At 48.5% G+C, this 26,325-nt stretch overlaps 1 protein-coding gene and 1 pseudogene across 1 annotated transcript in view; one reads left to right on the top strand and one right to left on the bottom strand.

The window, feature by feature from the left end:
- NCS1 (neuronal calcium sensor 1) overlaps positions 1-12,407 on the top strand; it is a 49,518-nt gene extending 37,111 nt beyond the window's left edge. The window contains exons 4-8 of the mRNA XM_053571059.1: positions 620-698; positions 1,897-1,985; positions 2,307-2,384; positions 4,211-4,328; positions 8,929-12,407. Coding sequence (XP_053427034.1) covers positions 620-698; positions 1,897-1,985; positions 2,307-2,384; positions 4,211-4,309 — 345 coding nt within the window. The 3' untranslated portion in view covers positions 4,310-4,328; positions 8,929-12,407. The remainder of the gene's footprint in view (positions 1-619; positions 699-1,896; positions 1,986-2,306; positions 2,385-4,210; positions 4,329-8,928) is intronic.
- Positions 12,408-21,721: 9,314 nt separating this feature from the next.
- On the bottom strand, positions 21,722-21,953 carry LOC128579924 (uncharacterized; annotated as a pseudogene).
- Positions 21,954-26,325: the final 4,372 nt, after the last annotated feature.

Raw genomic sequence — 26,325 nt, 5'->3', positions numbered from 1 at the left:
TTCGCAGCCTTCCGGACTCTGCCCTGCAGCTGTATTTTCCCTAGGCCTAGAGAATTCTCTGGTGGGGGGGAGGGTTAACTTGTTTCCACGCTCCCTGCTGTTGGCACTACGGTGGTTTCCATTCTATCACCCCCCAACTTTCTCCCAGGTGCCCCTAGACTGGGAGTCACACTCTCTGACCCTGGGAAGGGCTCTGCCCTCTCTGGGCCTCAGTTTCCTCATCTTTAAAACAGGTAGGATTAATCAATCTGCAGAGCCCTTTCCACTTCAAAAGCCCCCTAAGCTTGCATTCTAGGCTGAGGGGCTTTCCAGATGGCTCCTGCCAGGAGAGGGGCCCATGCTGGTGCTTCTGGCTCTTTCTTGGGTCAAAAGTGGACTCAGTCTTAGCCTTGGCCCTTCCGCCTGTGCCTGCCTTCTGGCCTGTCACTTTTCTGTCTCGGCCCCTGTCTCCTCGCCCTCTTCTCCACTTCCACCACCTCATTGCATCGTACCTGCCTTCCCACCTGGGTGTCCACTGGTCACAGGTGCCCAGTGCCTACAGCTGCCCCTTGCCCCCCTCCAAGGTCTGGCCTGACCAGGTGGCCTGGCGCTGACTGAGGCCTCCTCTCTCTCTGGTCAGGATGGGCGGATCGAGTTCTCTGAGTTCATCCAGGCACTGTCCGTGACCTCACGAGGAACCCTGGATGAGAAGCTGCGGTGTGAGTCCCAACCCCCTCAACCCTCTGGGGCAGCGACTGGTGGTGCCAGGCCAGAGGGAAGTAGTCCTTGGCCTTCAGTGGCAGGGGCACTAGATACCCATATTGGGACTGCAGATGACATCCCTGCTCCATCTGCAGAGGCCAGAGGGGTGGCCAAATAACCAGGCCAGGCCACCTGTCCAGGGCTGAGAGAGTGGTCCAGACATGTCACAGGAGGTTTCTTGGAGGTGGCAGGGCAGGAGGGCCAGTGGGGCAGGAGGTTGGCAGGGGCGGCAGTCACGTTCAGGCAGGTGTAGCTCTGGGCCAGAGACCCAGGGCCACCAGAGACCCAGGGCCACTGCTGGACTCACCTCTTCAGAGGCCGTTGCTTCAGCAGCTGACTTTACTCATTCATTTACTCATATGTTCATTCAATAAATATTGACTGAATGCAATCACTTGTTGGAACCGGGTTGGGGCTGGGGGATGACATAGACAGGACCCTGCTCTCAGGGCTGCCGGTCTGGAACGGCAGCAGGATTCAGAACACCCCACGAAGCTGCAGCCAAGCTGCAGGAGAGGAGGTGGCCTGGGAGAGGTGGGTGTGGAGCTGTGTGGGTTCCAGGCCCTGGAGGGGGGCTGCAAGGGAAGGGGCTCTGCAGGCCCCTGGTAACTGTCAGCTGGAACTCAGGGTGCAGGAAGGGGAATCACTCTGGCCTGACTCAACTTGGCCTGACTTAACTGCTAAGGTCTTTACCCTTCATTCCCTGCAGGTTCTTTTTCTTTTTTTAGAAACAAAAGAGAATTTTATTTATGCAAAAGCTCCTCTCCCAACATACTATTTTATTGTCTAACATTGACCATGGAGAACTGTGTCATCACTGTGGGAGGGAGGGTGTGAGGGGAGGGGGCAGCCTCAGGACTCCTCTCTGGGCCACATTCCCGGTGCCACACGCCCCCTCGTTCTGCTTTAGTTGCTGAGGTCTCAGCCCTGGCAGACCTAGTGAACCCCCTTTTATTTATGTTTTATTCAATCCCGGTTGCAGTGGTGCACGTGTGCATGTGTGTCTGTCCCCGTCCATCCTGACATAGTCATTAACCTTGATGAGTAATGGGGAGATCCCTGACTTCCTGTTGAGGTGCAGAGAGGAGGGACGGGGTGAAGAGCCCTGGCCCTGACTTGGGTGGGAGTTGCTCAGCCCTGTCTGGTTGATTCCAGGGGCCTTCAAGCTCTATGACTTGGACAACGATGGCTACATCACCAGGAACGAGATGCTGGATATCGTGGATGCCATTTACCAGATGGTGGTGAGAGGGCGGGTCCTGTGGGATGGGGATGGCAGGAGGGCACACGGGTGAGCACCTGGGCCTGGCTGGGAAAGGGCACCCCTGCAGCTGCCCCCTGCCCAGTGTCAGAGTGGGGCCACTGACTGGGTTACCCCATGTGTCTCTCCTGGGCAAGCAGGCAGGCTGGGTGGAGGTGGGTCTGGGGACAGAACGGCAGAGGCAGGGCATGGGAGGAAGAGGCAACCCTCAGCTGGAGGGGCAAAGGCCTGGGGAGCAAAGATTTGGCCAAGAGCCCGAAGCCCAGAGTCCCAGGTCCCGGCCCCATCACCTCTATCCTGGCAGGGGAATACCGTGGAGCTCCCGGAGGAGGAGAACACTCCAGAGAAGAGAGTAGACCGGATCTTCGCCATGATGGACAAGGTGAGGCTGGGCAGGGGCTGGTCCTGGACCCAGGAGGTAAGATGGGAGGGCAGGGAGTGGCGCCTCAGAGCCTGAGCCCACCTTTGCCACTGAATACCTATGGGACTGGCTCAAGGCAGGCAGTGTGGCCTGGTGTCACGTCCGTAGCCAGCAGCCATCCCCGTCAAATGTCCAGAGTGTTAAGTATGTTTGCCCAACTTGTTTTCTTGAATCGATCTTTAACCCTTTTATTTGTTCATGTGCCAGGGATCCCTCTGGCCTCCACAGACTTCTCAGAATGATGGCCTTAAGTTCATAAAATACAATCCATAAGATCAAAAAAGAAGCTAATTATTTTAGAACACAACTCTCAAGGTATTTCTAGACAAAGAGTTTGTAATACAGTATTAAATGAGGCCCTTTATTAACACAGTGGACAGAAAGGTGTGGTGGGTCTCAGAAGCCCCCTAATTTCGAAGCTGTGATATCTGCAGCAACCATGACGTGTTATGAAAACGTCCTTGACCCCCACTGTCATCACAGTCATGGGAGCAGCTGGTTGTGCTGGGGACAGTTACCTAGATCCTAAATGAAGGAAAAGCTGCTTTTCCATTAAAGGTCAGGTGCACAGACCTGCAGAATTCTATCCACAGACTCCAGGCTCCATCAATGGATGTGTTGTGCAATGAAGTCTGGCCGTTAGCGTCTCTGTCACCTGAATAGTGAACATTGTAGCCCAAATTTATTTTAAACTGAAATAGCTTTGTTTTGAATGGAAATCTGAAATCATGGTGGTAAGGAAATCCAGTATTTTCTGCCTCCAATAGAAGAATACAAATTACTGCACCATACGGCCCCTTGTTACATTCTGGCTGGCTGTGGTTGCTTGTCCTGAAAACTTTGAGCCTGAGGCCTGTACTTTCTTGATTGGAAAGGGAGATGAGCTCATGGTGGAGGGGCATTAGACGCGTGCTGGCCTCTGACAAGCTGGTCTCTTGGTCATAGTCACAGAGTGTAGAGCAGGAATGATAAATTTCTTACAGACAGGGGATGTTACTTAATGCCAAGGCCATACACTGCTTCTGATCCCCCTACTTGTACCTCCCTTACTCTGGGAAGCAGTGAAGACCCCAGAGTCTGACGTCACCGGTGCCAGCCATGGGACCTTGGGGAGGTGACCGAGCCTTGGTTTCCTTACCAGTAAGGTGGGGAGGAGGGCAGCACCCTCTTCTCGGGTGTCTGTGAGGATTCCACGAGATCAGGATGGAATGGTGCTGGCAAGTGGTGGATGCTCGGTGCATGACCCATGGGGTAGCTGAGGTCCAGTCAGTACTGTCCGCGGCCTTTTTCCTCTGGAAATGCTCTGGGGGAAGGGATCCTGGCCCAATCATCCCCTCCCCAACAGACCTGCTGAAGTTCCTCTGGGCTCCACGTGGGCCACCCTCCCAGGCCTCTTGGGGCCCAGTTAGGCTGCCCCAGGGGTGGTTTAAATGCCCTCCCAAGAGTGACCCCAGAGAAATGCACAAGGCTCTTAGCCCTTATGGATTAACCACCATGTATAGGAATTAGTAGCAGTGACAATTGTAAGTACAGAGTTGTGGGGCATCTAGTTTACTAAGCATGGCACTCTCACCACAGTGCTTTTAGGAAGCCACACAGTTATCCTTGGTCCTCAGACCCAGGGTCACCCAGGCGCAAGTGCCGAGGTCTGCCTGGCACCGCTTACCCACCACACTGTACCGCCTCCCTCCTGACCTAACGTGGAAAGTTCTCTTGGTTCCAGGCCCTCTTGGGACCAGGCCTGGGCAGGTGGGCCTCTGCCTTCAGCAGCCTTTCTCTGCTTGCAGAATGCTGACGGGAAGCTGACGCTGCAGGAGTTCCAGGAGGGGTCCAAGGCAGACCCATCCATTGTGCAGGCGCTGTCCCTCTACGATGGGCTGGTATAGTCCAGGGCCCGGAGCTGTGGTAAGTGGGGAGGACTTAGGGGGCAGGGACAAAACCCCAGCCACAGCACACCTGGGCTGGCAGGTAAGTGCCTGGGTGTCCAGGGGTGCTCAGGGGTCTCAGGCCCATAGCTGGGAGGAGGAGACCTGGGAGGCAGGGTCTTCGAATCAGCCAGGGTCCCTCTGTTTTGATCATTTTTATACAACCAGATTGGCCTATGAGTTTGCTTGCATAGAAGTCTGCCTGCATTGAAGATACTTTGGAGGTCAGTACTCCACTAGGGCCAGAGGCCTGGGAGAGCAGGCCTGTTTCACCCCCTCTCAGAGCAGCTAGTTAGAGACCTCAGCTCCTGGTCCTCTGGAGCACTAGCTCAGATATGTGCGTGTTCTCATTTTATCCAGGGGGATTTGTTGTGAGTGTGGAATGATGCCTGCCCCAGCAGAGGCCTCTGTTGCTGGTAGGGAACTGTCGTCCTTTATTATTTCTTACCTTCTCTCACCTTTTTCCTGCCTCTTCTGTGTGGGTGCCCTTCCTGTTACCTGAGTGGATTGGGAGTGAATGGCCCCCAAGGTCCTGTCCAGCTGTAACATTCTTATAGGTGCTTTTTGGTGAACAGCTGTACACATTCTGTGGGTGTATTTCTAAGGGTAGAGATTTCTGGGACATGGGATATGTTTACTGTTTAGGTTTTGTAGATAATACCTTTCCAAAGTGGCCGTCCTGTTTTATACTCCCATTAGTACGTAGCATGTGAGAGTTCCGGTTGCTCTTTATTCTTGCCAACATCGGATATTTTCTGTCTTTGAAATTTTTTTGATTTGGGTGGGTATAGAGAGAGCTTGTTCTTTTGATCTGCATCTCTCTGATGAGCAGTGAAGTTGAGTGCCTTGTCATCTTTGTATCACCATTTTAGTGATATATTAGTGCTATATTATACTATCTTTTGTGACATGCTATATTGGTTATCCATTGGGACCTATTGCATTACCACAAAACAGGAGCTTAAGAGAACAAACATCACAAATTTGGGCACAGCTGAGCTGGGTGCCTCTGGCTCAAGGACTCTCGGAAGTATGTAGTCCAGCAGTCATTTGGATGATGGATTTGCCCACGTCTGTCTTGGGTTTTGCACTGTAAGTCCCATATCCTAGGAAATCCCTCAGTCCCAGGCCAGTTGTGTTAATAATCAACTGTTGGCCAGTGCTGTGGTCTCATCTGAAGACTCATGTGGTTTGGCAGCCTCAATCCCTAATCATGTGGACATCTGCACAGGGCTGCCATGTCATGCTGGCTTCCCTCAAGGTGAGCTTTCCAAGAGGAAGGGAGGAAGAGAGCCCAGAGTGACAGCCACAGTCTTTTTGTAACCTAATCTTGGAAGTGATACCCTATCACTTTTTCAGGAATACGTTGACTACTTCTGGTTGTTTGCATTTCTATATACAAATTGTAGAATCAACTTACACATTTCTTTTTCTTTTTTCTTTTCTTTTCTTTTCTTTTTTTGAGACAGGCTCACTATGTTGCCCTGGGTACAGTGCTGTGGCATCACAGTTCACAGCAACCTTAAACTCTTGGGCTTAGTGATTCTCTTGCTTCAGCCTCCCAAGTAGCTGGGGACTATAGGTGCCTGCCACAGCACCTGGCTATTTTTTTGTTGTAGTTGTCATTGCTGTTTAGCAGGCCCGGGCTGGGTTGGAACTCGCCAGCCCCGGTATATGTGGCTGGCACCTTACCCACTGAGCTACGGCACTGAGCCCAGCTTACACATTTCTGCACACACACACACACACACACACACAGGTTGAGATTTTTGATTGTATTGAATTGTAGTTACAGTTCAATTTGGGGAGAACTGGCATCTTTATAATGTTAAGTCTTCAAATCCATGAAAATGGTATATCTATTTATTTAGGTCTTTAATTTTGGTTTTCAGCTAAAAAAAAACTTTCACATATTTTGATAGATGTATTTTTAGATATTTGATGCACTATGAATAATAATTTTAAAATTACATTTTCCGTTTCTGGTTTATAGAAATTTAGTTTTTCTTTATTGACCACAAACCCGGGAACCTGCTAACTTCATTTATTAAATCTGAGATTCTGCCTTAGATTCTTCTGGATGGTGTACATTTTATTTCCTCCTTTTCTGCTCTCCACCTTTTATTTCTTTTTTTCCTGCCCCATTGTACTGGATGTGACCACCGGTGCAGTATTGCTTAAGTGTAGGGGATCCTTGATCTGGGGAGAAGCTTCCAATCATTTACCATCAGTGACTATGTTTGCTAGTGCTCTTTTGTGGATAGACTTTTGTAAGTAGATAGATTTAGGAAGTTTCTACTTTTTCAGTGTGCTAGAATATATTTGTTTAAAATAATTGTGGATGGTGTTGCATTTTATCAAGTGATTTTTCTATCAGGGTGCCCTTATAGCTTTTCTCCTATGATAAATTATATAGATTGTTTTTGGGATGCTAAGCCACATTGCATTCTTAGAATAAACTCCACTTAGCCATGGTCTGTTATCCTTTGTATTAATCATCAAATCAATTTGCTGGTATTTTGTTTAAGAGGCCTATACCGGGTGGCGCCTGTGGCTCAAGGAGTAGGGTGTCGGTCCCATATGCCGGAGGTGGCAGGTTCAAGTGGCAGGTTCAAACCCAGCCCCGGCCAAAAACCACAAAAAAAAAAAAAAAAAAAGAGGCCTATACCATGTTGAAGCTTCTATTATCGTTATTATTTTACACAAGAAATCCTTCTTCACTGAAGAAATATTAGAAAATGCTTAGAAAGCAAACCTCAATTAAAAAGTTTATTTAAAATCCCCTCAGATGTGACCCAGATATAATTACAGTGAACATTTTAGTGTCCAGAATGATTTAAAAAGAATTGAATACTTGGGCGGTGCCTGTGGCTCAGTGAGTAGGGCGCCGGCCCCATATGCCGAGGGTGGCGGGTTCAAACCCAGCCCCGGCCAAACTGCAACAAAAAAATAGCCGGGCGTTGTGGCGGGCGCCTGTAGTCCCAGCTGCTCGGGAGGCTGAGGCAGGAGAATCGCGTAAGCCCAAGAGTTAGAGGTTGCTGTGAGCCGTGTGATGCCATGGCACTCTACCCGAGGGCGGTACAGTGAGACTCTGTCTCTACAAAAAAAAAAAAAAAAAAAGAATTGAATACTTATGCAACCTAATGCTCAGTAACCAGGCCACGTATGGGAATATATAATTCAAACCAAGTTGTAAAGGAACGGCACCATTATTTCTGTCGTGGAAATAATGCCCTGTGTTGAATGTTCATCTGCTGTCTGATTTTTCACAGTCCTCTTTTGCAAAACCCTATGTCATGTGATTTCTGTGAGACGCCTTTCATAGTGACAAGGGCCCTCGGGTGCCCCCACCCTCTTGCTATAGCTCTGCCGGGAGGTGGCCTTCTTCCTTCTCTGAGGCTTCTCCTGGAGCTTACTCCACAGTAATTACATCTAATTTCTGCTCTGTCAATTTTGTGATTCATTTGCCTCCTCAGATTCCCAAGGTCTCTTTAATTCCCAGGTAAATTGCTGTTACACAATTCATTGACTTACTCCGAAACTGAGATCATGCTTATTTTCCACGTCATTAAATGTTTGAGACCATCATTTTTAATAGTTACATAGTATTCCATGATATGGCCGGGCCATAATTTAACCAGTTCCGTGGCATTAGATGCTTAGGTTGTTGAAAATTTGGGGAGAGGAATTCAAATAACTATTTGGTATGGAAACCTCCGTGCTTGTGGTGGAGAGAACGGTGTGCACTCAACTTCAGAATGCCCAGTTCATGGCCAGGCTTGTTTGACCGATAACCTCCCCTTTCATTCCTCCACCCTGGGTTATCTCGAAGCAAATTCAGGGTGTCACGTCATACATAACACATTTCAAAACGTGTTTCTAAAAGACAGAGATCAGTAGTTCCTTGGTACCTTCCAAACTCTGCAAACTATTCTAGTTTCTTATCACCATTTTTTTCTCTTTGTTTACTGAAATCAGAATCCAAATAAAGTTTACTTAATACAGTTGGTTGACAGAGCTCTTAATTTATTTTAATTTACATGTTTCCCCCCCCCTTTTTTTTTCCTGACAGAATCAGCATCAGTGTCACTCTGTCACCCTGGTTAGAGTGCTGTGGCATCATCAGAGCTCACAGCAACCTCAGCCTGGAGGGCTCAAGTGATCCTCTTGCCTCAGCCTCCTGAGTATAGGAGTGGGACTATAGGTGCCCTCCACAATGCCCGGCTATTTTTAGAGACAAGGTCTCGCTCTTGCTCAGTCTGGTCTCAAACTCCTGAGCTCAAGCAATCTACCCGCCTTGGCCTCTCAGAGTGCGAATTACGGGTCTGAGCCGCCATGCCTGGACTTTTATTTTTAGTTTTTCCTATTACAGATGATACTGCGGTTAACATCCTATTTATTTATTAAGGATAAATACTAAGAACTCAAGAGGTTTTTTTATATGCAAATCAGAGATTATGAACGTTTTTAGGCCTCCTGACACAGAATGCCACCTGCCGTCTAGCTCCCTTTCTGCCAGCGCTGGGTGCTTGTTCCTGGCAGCCAGCTCTTACCTTACCTCGCCCCTTTGTGTCTTCCAGATGCCTGGGAACTACTTGCCTCCTCCCGTGCCACAAGGCCACCTCCTCCCGACACCACCCCTACGTGTCCCCCAGCCTTCCTCCGCATCCACACAGGCCGGCTGCCCTTGAACTGTGAGGCCTCGGCTCTCCCTGCTCCTGCCCTGCACCCACCTGCCACCTGAAGCCACCGGCTCCAATTGCCAAGAACCTCTGCTCGAAAACGTACAACGAAATGGAAAAGTCTCCAGCCCTCGGCAAAACCAAGGACTTGGCTGCTTCTCAGGCAGCCTCTCGGTTCCTCCTGCTCTCTTGCGCGTGTGCTTTTGGTTTTTATTTCAAACAGACATTCTAAAAGAAAAAACAAAAAACTATCTTCTGTCCTAGAAGATACAGACTGACAGATGGGGAGAAGGCCTCCGGGACCTCGGGGACCTCCGTCTCTCCCTCGTCCCTGGTCCCCTGGTGGCCAGAGAAGCCACAGGGAGGGGGACAGGGGTGGTCGGGGGCTGCCTGATTAACATTGTCGTCCCATCTTTTAGCAGCAAAACTACCTGCGCGGCCAGGATGATTAATCATGAGGATGAGGATTTTTTTGTGCTAACAGTATTGTGCTTTTGTGGGGAAAGTGAATTTTTTTTTTATATACATATATAATTGATATCCTTTATTTATTGGTTGTTAACCGTTGCTGCTGCCTCGTGGGTCCGCAGCTCCCAGCACTGCGGAGCCACCGTTTACATGTGCACCCTGCCCACCCGCTCACCTACGCTCGCTTGGGAGGATGGTGGCCTGCAGCAGGCCAAGATGCCAAAAACATTTTTTTTTTTTAAGATACTGTGCTTAATGTTTGGAGCGGGGAGGGGTAGGAATTCCTGACTGGCTAATGCACTGTTCCCTCCAGCCGAATGCTCCCCACCCCAGGCCCCTTTCCCTGCTGACCCACCACATCCACCAACCTTGTTCTCCAGGTCCATAACGTTTTTTCCAAGGATGAATAGGGAACATCTTTAGGTTTCTCAGCTCTTACTTTGGTGTTTGCTGCAGCATGGACAACGGAGAGCCTTGTCCTCAGGGCACCAGGAAAAGGGGCCTCGGTGCATAGACTGAGCTGGGAGGGTCTTTGCAAGCATGTCAGCAGAAGTAAGGGATGTGTTTGAAGATTGCCCATGACTCCTGCTCAGCCTTCCCACCTCCCTATTTGATTTTTCCGGTTGACCACACAGTTCTTCCCTGTCCCTCTCTTAGCTCACAGGTTGGCAGGGAGAGGAGAGTCCCAGGCAGTCCCCTTGAGGTGGTCTGCTCCTTGGGGCTGTGGCCTGCATGCCCTCTGTGGAGACTTCTAGCTCTGCTTGCCACCGAGGCAGAGATGGCTCCAGAACTGTCACCAGGAATGTCAGGTGACTCTGGACCAGAAGTCAGGAGCCCAAGGTTTGGCCCTTGCTCTGTGATTGTGGGCAGCCCTCTGCCCTCTCTGGGCCTCAGCTGGCCAGTCTGCAGAGCTGGGAGGCCTGGGCTGGTTGGTCTCGAAGGCCCTTTTCCATTCTGATGTGGTATAGTTCCAAGTCTAGGGTTCAGTTTCCTACAGTTTGTGATTCTGTGGCCTGTGGCTAAGTTTGCCAGACCTCAGTAGACAGGGGACGTCTGAGTCACAGCACAGCCCCTATTTTGTCTCTTGGCACAAGTCTTCATATACATAGCATTGGTTGCTTGTGTGTGTGTGGGGGACTGTCCTAGTAGCCAAATGTGTCAGATGGCACCCCTCGTCCCTTCTAGCAGCATTCCATGGTCCCATTGGGACATTTGGGTTCCTTTTGGCCCAGAACTAGTTCACTGGGGGAAGGTTTCTGGGGTGAGAAGCAGCTTCCTAGCTGTTTAGGGCCAGGCCTGGGGCTGGAGTTCTTGCTGCTGCTTTGCAAAGTCAATATTCTATCATCTCGTCCCTGTTGGGGCCCTCGGTTCCACTCTTGAGTTGTCCTTGGTCTCCTCTTTGCACTTCCCGGAGGCCAGAACCCTTCCTGCCATTTAGCCCTCAGCGAGGAGGCCTGCAGACAGAGGAAGCTTTGCTGTGTCCACTAGCCCTGGCCAGAGCACTCCACCTGCTCCACTGCAGGCTTCCAGATCTTCTCAGAGGGCTCTGCTGGTCAGCTTCCTGCTCAGGGAGGCCTGGGTCCCCCCACCCATCACTGCAGTCCTGACCTGGGCTCCCAGAGCCAGGGGCTAGACTTGGTGACTTGGGGTTGAAGGGTGAGTGGAGTCTTTTGCGGGTCAGATTGCTTTTCTTTGGCCTCTCTGGTCAAGCAGAAATGATGCTGTTGTGCCTCCTGTCTTGGAGGCATCACGGCAGAGCGACTTGCAGCTGAGGATTGCCAGGGTTAAGCCGTGGACCCCTTTAGTCCCTAGACATCCACGGAGCCCATGCCTGGCCTTCCACCCTTCATCCTGCCCTTTGGCCTTTTGATTTGGAGCCACAGTGTGGCTTTTGGCCTTAGCAGTGGTATCCTTTGGGGACCTGTGGGCCCATGCCTTGGGCATACCAGCGTCCCATTCCCTGAGATACCCCCTTTTCTTGGCAGGGTGCTGGACACTGACCATTTTCACTCAAGGTTGCCAGGCAGGGACTGATTTCTTCTGTCCCCTCCTCTTACCAGACCTCTGCCTATGGCAGCAACCTCAGAACCTTAGGCTAGAGCCCTCTTGCTTAGCCCTCAGGCCTTCCCTACAGTGTTGCCACCTGAGGACCCTCCCTTGCTGCCTTCTTGGGGCTTCCAGCCCTGAGGCCAGGCCTCCAGTCCCTCAGCAGAGCCTCACAGGGGGCCAGGCAGGGGCCAGTCTGCTAAGGCCTGGCCTCTTCACAGCGTATGCACCTCCCTTTGTATTGATGATGACTTAGGAGAATGTTACAATTTTCCATTATTTAAGCAGGCAGGGTTTAAAGTGACATCAAGGCAAGCATACGTGTCATCCTCTGTACAACCCCGGAAATGCTTTTCTGTGTGACCACTGATTTCCTAGACAAATGCACCCCAGGCTTTCGGGGACATTGTTTCTTGTGGGAGGAGGGCTGGGGGAGGTCAGGAAGCCTGGAGATCCCTCCCAAGAGAGGCAGCCTCTCTTCCAAGAAAGCCCCTACTTGCATACCCACCAAGCCAAAAGCCTCGGGTTCCCTGCACAGTTTCAGCATTGAAGGGATTCAAGGAAGTGTGGGGGCGCCCCCTGCTGCCGGTGAGCCTCAAAGACATCTGGGGCTCGGATCCTGCCCAATGGGTGGTCCAGAGGTGGGAGGCCAGAAGCGTCTATGAGTCTGTGGAGGCCATGGGCCTCCATATTCTTGGCAGTGTGTTCCCAGACGCCCCTCTGCCAGGCCATACGGGATAGCAGGTGTACTAGCATAAAGGCACCATGATGGGAAGCCCTGCTCTCCCCTTTTTTTAAACATCTGCAGAATAAACCCAATGGTTAATTTTTGAATGAATAAAAGGCTTTTGTTGAATAAAAAAGCTGGTCCCATCTTCTGTCTTGGCATCTTGGCACCTAGGCTCAGGTCTGTCTGCTCTCCTGGGCTGAGATAAACACAGAACTCTGTCCCTCCCCCGGCCTGCACATGACTCTGTCTTCCCCATGTTTTTGCAGCGGCTCATGACCTTAGGGAGGCCCACTTCACTGTCAGTCTGCTTCAGTGGGCAGCTTCGTCTGGGACTTTGGGCAAATCACAGTTTGCCATCCCTTCCATGGGAGGAAGCTGAGGTGAGGCCCGGATGTGAGCGTAATAATCGAAGCCTTCCACAGAGGTGGGAGCCAGTGCCCCAGAGTAGTGGTTTGAATTATTGCTACCCCCACCGGCACCTGAAGCTTTGGAAACGAATTTGGATAACTCTTGCAAAAGCAAACAAAAAAGGGCAATGTTTTCTGGCGTGCTTGTTTGTTTCCTGCTTGGCCTCCCAGCCCCTTCTGAGCCTCTTTCTGGGGTGCTGTCTTGTCTGACTGCTGGCGTGTGTCTCCGGGGAGGGGGTAGGACCTGGCCCTGCTGGTGCGGGTCGGGGTCAGGGCGAGACCTGGGGGTGGACAGGGCTGTGCAGCCCGCCCAGGCCTCACCGTGCTCCTGCTGTATGTTGTCCATGTCATGCCAATTAAACACGCTTCCTGGACTTGTCCTTGCCTCCCTTGTGTGGGCCTGTTGCTTTGTCTGTTTCTGTTCTTTTCCGTTTCGTTTTAGGTTCCTTCCTCCTGTGACACCCTTTCTCTCGCTTTGGGTGTTGTCTGCCCAGTTTCCCCAAGAAAAACAATGTGCAAAGTGAGAACCTTGGGCGTGATGATTAAGCCAAAAATCTCAAGGAGTATTTCTAGGAGACCGAGAATTTGGCAGGTGAACTCCACCCTAGGTATCACCCACAGCACCCCCTTTCCAGCCTTGCCTCATCTATTGCTTCTCAAAAGGGCTTCTGCTGCTTAAAAAAAAAAGTGTGAAAACAATTGGCTTAAACTAGGAGTTCTCAAAGTTGAGCATGTATCAGAATCACCCAGAGACCTATTAAAACCTGGATTGCGGCTTGACACCTGTGCTTAATGATTAGGGCACCAGCCACATACACCGGGGATGGTGGGTTTGAACCCAGCCTGGGCCTGCTAAACAACAATGACAACTACGACAAAAAAATAGCCGGGTGTTGTGGTGGGCGCCTGTAGTCCCAGCTACTTGGAAGGCTGAGGCGAGAGAACAGCTTGAGCTCAAGAGTTGCTGTGAGCTGTGACGCTATGGTACTCTACCAAGAGCGACATAGTGAGACTCTGTCTCAAAAATAAAAATAAATAAATAAATAGATAAAAATAAAACCTGGATTGCTGGCCCCACCCCTAAGTTTCCAATTAGCCAGGTCTGGGCTGGGGCCTGAGAACTTGCATTTCTAACAGGTCCTCAGGCTGTGTTGATGCTGCTGGTCTGGGGACTGAACTTTGAGAACCTCTGGTGAGTTGTGTGCACTGAAGAGTGTCTGGCTGGGTCTTGCCTGCAGTGGCTCGTCATTCACTCACCCAGATGTGACTTTCCTGTGATGTACTGGGCACTGAAGGCCAGAGATTGGCTGCTGATCACATGGACAGGGATGGGCGGTTGACGTGGCTGCCCTCCAGTGGTCCCGCTCAGCCTCAAATCTGGTACACTGGGGAGCCCTCCTTCCACCACTCTGGGCAAGTAACCCAGTGCTTGCTTGACATGCATAGGCCCTGCCACGTTGGGGGATCAGAGGTGACGACTGTTCTTGCTTTCCAGAGGTGGTTGAGGGAGCATGAATTCAGAGAGCAATAAATAAAAGAGTCAAGAGCATAGCTGCAGGCTAAAAATGTATCACTTTCTGCCAAAGGTGCTTATAAGTCCTGGGAAGCATGTAGATTGATAAGATCAAGCAGGTGACATTAGAAGGAGCCACTATCTGCAAAAATAGGCCACGTTTCAGAGTCGGTTTTGTAAAAGCAATCATCAAACCAACACCATCTTTGAGACAAAGCTAGAGAGTCCAAGGTTTCTTCCACTTTGGGGCAGGAGCAGCTGGAGAAGGGGGTGCAGCGATGTTGCTCTCCCTGCCCTGCTCTGGCAGGGCCCAGAGGGAAGATGTCAAAACACTTCCAGGCCTGTGACAGGGAGCCAAAGGTGACACGGAGAGGCGGTGTGGGACAGTGGATAGGGTCATAGGTTGTAGAATCAGCCTTGACATTGGGTATGTGTTCTAATAGACAGGTCTTCTGATAAAAATGTGGACCCTCAATGAGGGGCAGGGGGTGGCTTGACAGCCCCTCTTCTGCAACCTCGCCCAAAAGCAGATCTTAGATCAAATTCTGCCAAATGTCCAAATAGTCACTAGCAGGCAGGTTTGAAGGCAGTCTTACGCCTGTACCCGTCTGTCCAGGGAGTGGAGGGCCCTGGACCCCACAGCCCTGTCCTAAAGCACAAATCTGGAGGCATCAGGCTGCTGGGCCCTTCTCCCTTGGGGCTGCTGAGCTCTTGGGAATCTTTCTAGACAACCACTTACCTTCATCACATTACGCATCCGCTATGAAGAGAGAACATCCTTTTTTCTAACCAACACTGTGGCATGGATTTTAGTAACAGTTCATATTTCACAAGCTAGTGTGATGCCCTTCAGAGAGCTGATTCCTGACTAGGGTGTTTCATATATTCAGCGACTGTCCCTGAGGTGGAGATGGGAGGTAATTTACATGCCCACATGACATACCGTCTCCGTGGAAGTGGTGAAGGTAAATCCACATGGGCATCTTTCTCTGGGAATGCTGGGACCAGGCTCGGTGGGCCATTGGAAGGGTGGCTGGGCAAAGTCTACGTGTATGGTGAGCCACAGAGGGTGTCAGCTGTGGCTGGAGGTAGTTTGGGGTCTTTCCCAGGAAGCCTTGGAAGGTATCTTCAGGGACCATGGTTCAGAGCTCCTACTAGCTACTTCCAAGGGCACACAGTGGGTCACAGTGCCTTGTTCTTCCCTGGGGCAGGCTAAGGCCTGCACTAACTTGCTGTGGCCCAGCCTGCCCTGGGTGGTGTGCTGTGGGCTAAGGCCCAGTAGAGGCACAGAGCTGGGCTCCTACTTCCCAGATGGGCCACTTGCTTTACCAGGATGGCTCACACTGGCTACCATTCCCTGGGTGTGACAGTACAGGGTGGGGAGGCCCTCCAGGATGGCCCGTTTCTACCCACCTCAGTCTTCTAGCCTGTCCCCTGGGCCCTTCCAAACCCCAAACCCACATCCGAGTGTGAGAAAGTATCTCCCTAAACCTTATTCCCCCAGCCCAGCTTAGGCACCACCAGACATAGAGAGAAGATGGCAAAGGGAAGAGCAGGCAATTGGGAGGTGGGGGAAGCCATGCAGATCCCCGCCCTGCTGTGGCCACCTCCTCCCTGTCATTTTCCTGCCTGGGGCGGGGGGGCAACAGTTTTGATCCTCCAGGTTGCTTGGTCTGGAGGAGCCAGGGGAGGGCAGTGGGCATGGAAGGAGCTTTGCAAACCTCCTGGGCTCAGGTAAAGTGAGCCTGTGTGGGAATGGTGGCGCCATCTCCTAGTGGGCACAGGGCCGTGTGGAATGAAGGGTTGCATCTTGGCCCCCCTTGTAGCTGAGTGTAGCCAAGTGACTCGGTTCTGATGAATGGATGAGAGAGATGAGCACAACCTCCCACCCTCTTTCCCCTTCCTGGTGGCTGGACCAAGGATTCAGGCCTTCCTAGAACTGGACCCCTGACCCCCTGGAGTCACCACACCAGGCCTGGACCTTTTACACTGGGACTGTAGAGAGGAAGAGAGACACATCTCTACTTGGATTAAACTATCTTGGTTCTCTGTGTTAACAGCCCCATTTATACTATCCTTCATATAGCGAGTGATCACTGGGTCACCTTAAATGACCTATGCCACCTGCAGACATTTGCATCTAAACTCGTAATGTTTGCCAAAGTGATGTAATAAATAGCTGCACGGTGCGGTGTGCCGGTGTCACGACTTCTTGCCTTCCCATCTCCTTTTCCTTTTTCCTCTTCCTTTCCCACCCTGCCCTCCTCCTCCAAGGGTGCGGGCATGGAGAGTCCCAGCTACAGGGACTCATGGGGATGTAGAGGCCCTGGATTTGCTGGGAGCCCCGAGAGGCCACCCAAGACTAGGCCAGTTGGGTTTTCACTGGGGAACCACAAAAAGGGGACTAGGCAGGCTGGCCTCACACTGGGCTCTGGAAAGATTCCTCCAGGGCCCTCAAGACTTGGGGACCAGAGCTTCTCATGGTCTTCAAAACCCACTGCCTCAGAAATTGCCACCCTTCCCCCGAGGCTCAAAGTGAGCCATCCACATAAGCAGATCTAGCAAGTTAAAAAAAAATGTGAGGAGTAAAATAGCCCGAGAATCAGGAGGAGGGGTGGGGAATGGTCACTTTGGCACCACTGTCACATGACCCGATGGCAGCGCTGGTTTAGTCAAGGTCTGCTGGTTGCCCCAGAGGCCAGGGGAAATCTCTGAGGTATGGTGGGGGGCCCACTTTAGCCTTTGAAGATTCTGATGACACAATTATTATTTAGTGTCAAATGGCCTTCTAACTTTAGAAGGAACAGATCTGTGCAATGTCAGAGGCTAGAAGTGGGCCCTGGGGGTAAGATAACACAGGTTTGGGGGGGGAGGGAGGGAGGGAGTTCCCTGTCCTGAAGGGCATCATCCTCAGGGAAAATCTGGGCCCAGCCTGAGGTCCAGGTTCCCCCCCAAAGCTCACGCATCAAATCAGCTGACACAATGCTGGATGTTGTTGAAGTAATTTCCACCCAGAGTCCCTCACCCGTTTCTACAGTGGCCAACTAGAGCCTGGTATGTGTGTGCAGGGCAGGCCCAATGCCAGGCTTTGGCCACAGTCTCTGGGGTACTGCAGCCTGTTTCCCAAAGCAACGCACAGAGAAAAATTATGAACACCAGCCACACATGGCCAGTGCCAACCAGCCTTCCACTACTGGGCTTCAGTTGCTCTCCCAGAGGCCAGCATTGTCCCTGAAGGACGGCAAGATCTGGACAGATGAGGAGGACAGGGCAGGGCCACCCAGGCAGGGGCAGCGATGCAGAGGTGGGGTCTGCAGGAAATAGGTGGGGGAAGAGAGGACTGCAGATGGAGGTGGTGGCAGGTGCCCCTCCACGATGAAACGCCAGTTTTCTTGGAGCATGAATCCACACGGAAAAAAGAGACACGAGGTCACCTTCGGGGACCCGATGTCCGACGCTGGCACGGGCCGGGGCTCTGTAGGCACCGCGACACGCCTTTCTCGGCGTTTTAGGCAGCCCGCCAGGATGGCTTTTCTCGGTAATTGGTCCCACTCCAGCAACTAGCAAGTGGTTACAGTAACAAGCGCGAGCACAGCAGCCCATCTGAGCGCTCGCGGGGCCGCGCGTTCACTCGCTCTTCCACGTTTACCCCGGCGCCCCCGTGAGGCCAGCGCTGGAATGACACCCTGTTTCCCAGACCGGGCTGCAGGGCTGCGAGGGTCCTGCCTTGGTGCAGGGCTGGGTGTGTCCTTGTTTGGCTTCTGCCCTGGGTCCTCTAAGAAGCAAAGGGAGGCCAGGAGCCAGCTATTCCCACAACCCTGAGGCCCACGAGGTCCCCAGCACCATCCTCACCTCCTGGCCAGTCTTGTGACAGGGCAGGCCAGTCGTATAGAAGGAATCTATAACTAGTGGTTAATGTTCTTTCCCTGGGTTCCAGGCTGCTCCACCTCAACCAGCGGTCCCATCTGGGGTAACACTGAATATGAACCTCTCTGAGCCTCAGTGTCTTTAAGTGGGGATGATGGAAATACATTTCTCACAGGGCTGTTGGTAAGCCATGAAACCATGTATCGGAAGGCTTTTCACACATGGGAGCGAGAACATTACTATTATCATCCAATTCTCTGCACCCCAGATTTGCTGTCCCTTCATTGAGGGGTCTAATTTTGGTCTGGCAAATTAGCCCTCAAGCCACCACTTCTTACTCCTGGGCCATGGACTCCGCTGTACTGAAGACCCGGGCCAAGCCCACAGTTCTAGAGAGGAGAATGTCAGGAGGCTTTCCTGTGCCAGCCTGGCTCTGCCCTGCCAGCCCCCAGGTCCCCCTGCAACTTTCCCTGAGGGTGGGGGGTGAGGGGGCTGTCTCTAGAGCATCCAAAACATCTAACATCTTGGAGGCTCAAAAAAGACACTTGGTGTGACAACGAGGAGAAGCCCCTGCTTCCTACTCAGCGTGGTCCAGGGAGTTTGTGGTCTTTCTCACGCAAAGCTGCTAAGCAGGTCTGGGGTGTGTGTGTGTGTGTGTGTGTTTAGAATTAACCTGCGCCTCGCCCCTTCCCCACACTCCTTTTCGGGAGCCACAGGGACCCACACAGCAAGATAAACAGAGAAGCTGGACCCCCACCCCAGCTCTATGCAGTCTCTGTCACTAAAATCAACACCTGGAAATTCCCCAGATCAATATCCAGTACACAGGGGGCTGAGCTTTGCTCAGCACCAGAGGAAAATTGGGAGGTTAGAAAGATGCAGAGGACAGAGAGGGATGATGAAACGATATTTCCCATAAAGGCAAATGAAATGATTTGTCATGTGTCCCTTCATTTCCTGACAAGTGGGAGTATCTTCTCCAAGGAGCCACCCGGAGGACGCTCAGCTGTCCAGAGCCCCTGTCCCTACTGTCCATCACAGCAGCTCATCACCAACCCCAAGCCTGGCCTCAGTCAGACCAGGCTCGAACCCAGCACAAGTGACTCTGAGCAGTTTCTGTCCCCCTAATATTTTGTATGTGTTTGTGTGTATTTTGACAATTGAAAACATATATATACTTTGCACCTTATGGCTGTAAGTACTCCACTGATATGAAAGACAAAACTGAATTATATCCAATGGAATGGGCTTGAAATATTTAGCAAATCCATACCATAAATGACGAAAACCAGATTTTTTATTCCTTCTATGGTTTGAATGTCCCCCTCTAAAATGCACATGGAAATTTAATTGCTATTGTAATAGGACGTATTGCAAGGTAGGCCCTTGAAGAGGCGATTGGGCCATGAGGCTCCATCATCAGAGGTGGGTTAATGACTTTTAAAAAGAAAAGGGCCTTTAGGAGTGGGTTCTCCCTTTCTCTCACACACGTGTGCCCTTCCAACTTCCTCCTGGGAGGAAACAGAATGAAGACCTTTGTCAGATGCCAGGGCCTTGGTAGTGGACTTCCCAGACTCCAGAACTGTGAGAAATGAATTTCCTCTGTGTACAAATCACCCAATCTGTGCTATTCTGTTAGGGAAGTAGAAAATGGGCCAAGACACTTCCTGATGCTATCTATACACAATGAGCAATAATTCAGCAAGAATGTAAACTCTAATAAATCGAGCTGGACATTGGTCAGTGTAGTTATCCCTCTCATGATTCGCTTTCTAAATTGAGGTAAAATTCATGTAATGTGAAGTTAAGCCCTTTTTAAGAACAGGATTTGGAGGCATTTAGGACAACTGCACTGTTGTGCAGACACCCGCTCAAGCTAGTTCTAAGACATCCTGTCCCCATTAAGGGGTCACTTCCCAATCCCTTTAGTCCCCTGTCCTTGACAACCACTGGAAAGCTTCCTGGCCCTGTGGATTTGTCCATTTTGGACATTTCATGTAAACGGAGCCCTGTGACATGCAGCCTTTGGTGTCTGGTTTCTTTCACTTAGTGATGTTTGTGGGGTTAATCCACATGGTAACAAAGATCAGGACTTCCTTCCTTTTCATGGCTCCCTAATCTTTAAAATGGGGGTGGCCAGGAGAATACAGATCTGGTGGGAGGGAAGGAAGCAAGGGTGTATGTGGTAGGTGATCCAAGGAATTCAATGCAACAACTTGGGTGGTGTTTTATTGTCTCCATTTCACAGATAAGACAATGGAGGCTTGAGCAGCTGAGTAACGGATGTTACATTACACCTGGACTCTTGATAGATTTATTAAAGCTTTTTGAAAGCCCTATCTTCTAAGGCCAGTGAGTTGAAAACATTCACCTTCATTAGTAAGCCAAAAGATATACATGAAAATAAATATAAGCCTTTTACATATACCATATTGGTAAAGTTTCAAAAAATAATAGCCTGGGTTCAGTGGCTCATGCCTGTAATCCTAGCTCTCTGGGAGGCCGAGGCAGGAAGATCACTTGAGCTCAGGAGTTCAAGAGTGAGATCCAGCTTGACCAAGAGTGATAACCTGTCTCTACTAAAAAATAGATAAATCAGCCAGATGTTGTTCCACTACTCTGGAGGCTAAGGCAGGAGGATTGCTTGAGGCCAAGAGTTTGAGGTTGCTATGAGCTATAATGAGAGAACTGCACTCTACCCAGGGTGACAGAGTGAGACTTTGTCTCAAAAAAAGTCAGTATTTGGCAAAATGCAGAGAAATAAAGACTTCCGTTCACTGTAGGTAGAAAGATACATTGGTACTGATTCATAAAGGGCAATATATAATATGTATTAAAAGCCATAAATACCAAGGTAATAACAGTGATTGTCTCTGGGAAACTGATTTAAAGAATATTTTTAGTGTTCTTCTTTATGTGTCTTTGATTTTTCTAATTTTCTGTAATGAACTTGTCATTTTTATGATAAGAGAAATATTTTTATTTATAAGTTCTTTTTAGAACTATATATTGGCAGCTCTTGCTATTCTATACTGATATTTTTAGGATTCTATATTTTCAATTTAATTTTTCGAATTAAAGTACAGTAAAACTGACTTTATTTTTTGCTGTAAGTTGTATGGATTTTAACACATGTATAAATTTGAACAACCGCCACCGTCAGGATCAGAATAGTCCCACCACCTCAAACAATTCCTTTGTGCTATTGGCTTTGTTGTCACACCCTCTCCTTAGTCCCAACCTCTGGCGACTGCTGATCTGTTGTCTGTCACTTTAGTTTTGTATTTTCTTTTTTTTTTTTGAGACAGAGTCTCACTTTGTTGCTCCCAGTAGAGTGCAGTGGTGTCACAGCTCACAGCAACCTCAAAGTCTTGTTTGAGAATCACTCAAGTGATTCTCTTGCCTTGCCCTCCTGAACAGTTGGGACTAATGGCCACAATGCCTGGCTATTTTTCAGAGATTGGGTCTTGATCCTGCTCAGGCTGATTTTGAGCTCCTGAACGCAGGTAATCCATCCACCTCGGCCTCCCAGAGTGCTAGGATTATAGGTGTGAGCCACCGCACCCAGCCTAGTTTTGAATTTTTGAGAATGTCATGTAAATGAAAGCATATAGCATGTAACTTTTTGAGACCAGCTTTTTTTTCTTCTTTATTACAGGGACCACTTAGACTGCGTCCTCTCCCTCTAGCTGTCCCAAAGGAAGAGAAGAATGGTCATCAAATGTAAATGGCAGTTGCAGCAAAGTGACATCAAGAGCTGGCCTGACGCTGAGGGGAGAACCCTGCGCGAGAAACCGCCTCCTCCTTCTCCTTGTGGTCTCCAGTGCTCTACACTTTCTAAGAAGCTTCTCCAGTGATGAATGAACTATGGAAATGAACAAAGTACAGTCTTTGAGACTGGCTTCTTTCACTCAGTCCAGTACTTTTGAAATCGATGCAAGTTGTTGGCATCACCTATAGTGTGCTCCTTTTTGTCGCTGAGTGGTGTGGTTGTACCAATGTTTATTTATCTATCTCCCATTGAAGGACGTTTCCAGTTTGGGGTGAATATAAGCAGAGCTGCTATAAACATTCATATGTTTCTGTGCAAGCTGTTTCTTTAGGTTAAATGCCTAAGTAGTTTGTTTGGGGTATGGTTGGTTCAAATGGCGAGCATATGTTTAACTTTATGAGTATCTGCAAACTGTTTTCAAACTGTTTTCCGGAGCGGTCATTTGGATATCCACCTGCAACGAAGGAGAACTCCAGGTCGCTGCATCCTCGCCAGCTCCCATGGTCAGTATTCGTTTTACATCTGGCCATCCCACTGAGGGTGTCCTGGCATTTCATGATGGCTTTACTGTGCATTTCCCCGACAGCTAATGATACCGCACATACTGGACATTTGCCTTCTTTAATGTCTGCTTTGGGTTTTTCCCTTATTTTTGAATTCTGAGAGTTCTCATTCTGGATAAGGAAAATGGGACATCTGATTGCAAACATTTTCTCCCAGTCCATAGCTTGTCCTTTCATTCCATTAACAGCGTCATTTGCAGAGCAAACATCATTGATTGTAATGAAGTCAATTTATCAACTCTTTCTTTTATAGACGTGCTTTTTGTGGCACGTTGAAGAGCTCTTTGCCTATCCCCCAGTCATGAATATTTTCTCCTATGTTTTTTCTAAAAGTTTTATGGTTTCACATCTTTTTTTATTATTATTTCACATCTTTTATAGTTAGATCTATGATCCACTTTGAATTGATTTTTGTATAAGGTGTGAGGCTTGGGTCAAGGTTTGTTTTTTATTGTTGTTGGTATTTTTGCTTCCAGATGTTCAGTTGTTCCAAGCCCATATGTGGAAAAAGATTATCCATTTTTCATAGAATGCTTTTTCATTTTTGCCAAAACCAGTCATAATTGAATGGACCTATTTTTGGACTTTCTATTCTGTTCCAAACGTATCCCTTCTTCAATGTCACACTGTCTTAATAACTGGTGCTGCAGAGTAAGTCTTAAAATTGAGTAGTGTGATTCCTCCCAATTTTTCTTTTTCAAAATTGCTTTGGGTATTTTATGACACTATAAAATACTTTGCATGAGAGTATAACTTTCAGAATAAGTTTGTTTATATCATTTTTAAAAACTGCTGCCTGTAATCCTAGCACTCTTAGAGGCCGAGGCAGGTGGATTGCTTGATCTCAGGAGCTTGAGACCAGCATGAGCAAGGGCAAGAGCCCATCTCTACTAAAATAGAAAAATTAGCTAGGTCTTATGGTAGGTGCCTATAGTTCCAGCTACTTGTGAAGCTGAGGTAGGAGGATCACTTCAGCCCAAGAGTTTGAGGCTGCTGTGAGCTATGACGCCACAGCACTCTACCAAGAGCGACAAAGCGAGACCTCTGTCTCAATAAATAAATAAACGAACCTGCTGCAGTTTACATTGGAAGTCTACAGATCAATTACTGTGCTGGGTCTTCCCATCCATACACAGAGTACGTCCTTTTATTTCTTTAAGGTTTTCTTTGCTTTATTCCTTCAGCATTTTGTAGTTTTCAGCAGATGGATCTTGTATGTGCTTTGTTAGATTTATACCTACTATTGCATTTTGGGGAGCTATTGTAAATGGTATTTTTTAAATGTTAATTTCCAGTTGCTCATTACTAGTGTGTAGGAATAAGATGGCCTTGATCCTGCTGAATCCACTCTGGGGCCTTTTTCTGTTTTTGGTCAATATATTGGAATTTTCTATTCTGATGATCATATCGTCTGAAGAGAGGAACAGTGTGAGTTCTTCCTTTCCAGGCTAAGTGACTGTAGTTCCTCCCCTGACTTTACTGACTGGAATTTCCTGTGCAGTGTCGGCTGGGAGTAGTGAGCATGGACAACCTTGTCTTGTTTCTACTCCTGGGGGAAAGTCTCTGTCTCTCACCAGTAAGTTGATGTAACGTCGTCATTTTGTTGATGCCATTTATCAGGTTGAGTAAATTCTCTTCCATTCCTGCTTGCTGAGACCTTTCTCGTGAATGAATATGGAACTTTGTCCAATGCTTTCTCTGAATCAGTTGATATGATCACGATTTTCTTGTTTAAGCTCAGATGGGGAACTGCATTGCTTTTTATTTATTTATTTATTTATTTATTTTTGGCCGGGGCTAGGTTTGAACCTGCCACCTCCGGCATATGGGACCGGCGCCCTACTCCTTGAGCCACAGGCGCCGCCCAAGCATTGCTTTTTTTTTTTGAGACAGAGTCTCACTCTGTTGCGCAGGCTAGAGTGCTGTGGCATCAGTTCAGCTCACAGCGACCTCAAATTCCTGGATTCAAGTGACTCCTTCTTTAGCCTCTCGGGTAGCTGGGACTACAGGCATGTGCAGCAACGCCTGGCTAATTTTTCATTTTTGGTAGAGATGGAGTCTCACTCTTGCTTAGGCTGCTCTTGAACTCCTAAGCTCAGATGATCCTCCTGCCTTGGCCTCCCACCATGCTGGGATTGCATTGATTGCTCTTGAATATAAAACTAGTCTTGTGTTTCTCAATAAGCCCTGCTTAGTCTTGGTATAGTGTTCTTTTTATATATATTTTGAATTTGAGTTGCTAATATTGTGTTGACGATTTTTGCATCCATGTTCATGAGAAATATTGGTCTGTAGTTTTCATTTATTTTATGTCTTTAGTTTTAGTATCAGGGTAATCCTGGTCTCATAAAAGCAGTTAAAAAAGTGTTCTTTTTTCTTTTATTGAGTAATTTTTTTTCCCTCTCTACAGATACTTTGTATAATTCAGCAGTAGATGATTTGGGAGTGAAGTCTTCCTTTCTGAAACATTTTTTTTTTTTTTTTTAAATACAGGCTTTATTATGAGGAGGGATTGGTATTGAACAAGAGGCCTGATTTTGAAGAACCATTAGTACCATTGACCTTGCACTTTATTCTTTTTTTGTTGTTGCAGTTTTTGGCCGGGGTCGAGTTCGAACCCGCTACTTCTGGTATATGGGACTGGCACCCTACTCCTTGAGCCACAGGTGCCGCCCCCTTTCTGAAACATTTTAAAGCTACAAATCCAACTTCTGTAGTAGTTCTAGGGTGAATCAGATCATCCGCTTCATCTTGGGTGAATTTTGGTACTTTGCAGTTCTGGAGGAATTTGTTCAGTTCATCTAAGTTGTTGTATGTATATGCAGAGTTGTTCAAACTGATCCTATATTGTCTTTCTAATGTCCCTGGAGCCTGTACTGGTGCCCCTGCTTTCATTGCTGTTATTAACTTTTTTCTTTTTTTCTCGTTAGTCTTGCTGGAAGCTTATCAATTTTACTGGCTTCAAGCTCTTCCCGGTGCTGTGATGAGAGTGCTGTCTCATCACAGCTCATAGCAACCTCCAACTCCTGGGCTTAAGCAATTCTCTTGCCTCAGCCTCCCAAGTAGCTGGGTCTACAGGTGCCTGCCACAGTGCCTGGCTATTTTTTTGGTTGTAGTTGTCATTGTTGTTTGGCAGGCCTGGGCTGGATTCAAACCCACCAGCTCTGGTGTATGTGCTATAGGCATCGAGTCTGAAGAACCAGCTTTTGATTTTGTTGACTTTTTTCTATTATTTTTCTGATTCCCACATTATTAATTTTAGCTCTATATTTCCTTCCTTATACTGTCAGCTTATTTTGCATTTCTTTTTCTGGTTTCTTAAAGTGGGAGCTTAGTTTATTGATTTGAAACCTTCTTCTTTTTTAATGAGTATTTAATGCTATAAATTTTCCCCTAAGTACTCCTTTACCTGCATCCCAAATATTTTGATACATTGTATTTTCCTTATTGATGTGTACTTTAATTCCATTAAGGTCAGAGAACATATTTTATCTATTTTAATTGTTTTAAATCTATTAAGGCTTGTTACCACCCAGGATTTGCTCTCTCTCTGTTCACAACATGATAGAACCTATATTCTGATGTCATTGTGTGGAACATTCTATAAATGCTAATGAGATACAGGTAGTTGATGATATTGTTCAATCATTCTGTATCTTTGACAGTTTTCTATCAACTAGTCTATCATTTACTGAGAGGAGCAGAGCCACCATATGCAGGAATTGATCAAATAGTGGACAAAAATGCTACTTCTAAAGGGCAAAATGGCTCGATCCCCTGAGAGGATGAGTCAGAGCACAGTGCTGGGGCTGCCTAAAAACACTGGGGTCTTAATTGCACCATCTTGGGAGGTAAACAAACCGGGTTAAAATCTCACAAGTCCTCCTAGACCCTAACAGGGAGTTCGTAGCTAATGGTTGCAGTTTAGA

The sequence above is a fragment of the Nycticebus coucang genome, chromosome 2 (assembly GCF_027406575.1).
Source record: "Nycticebus coucang isolate mNycCou1 chromosome 2, mNycCou1.pri, whole genome shotgun sequence".
Lineage (NCBI taxonomy): Eukaryota > Metazoa > Chordata > Mammalia > Primates > Lorisidae > Nycticebus > Nycticebus coucang.
The sequence above is the reverse complement of the archived record's forward strand: the minus strand, read 5'-3'. Positions and strand labels throughout refer to the sequence as shown.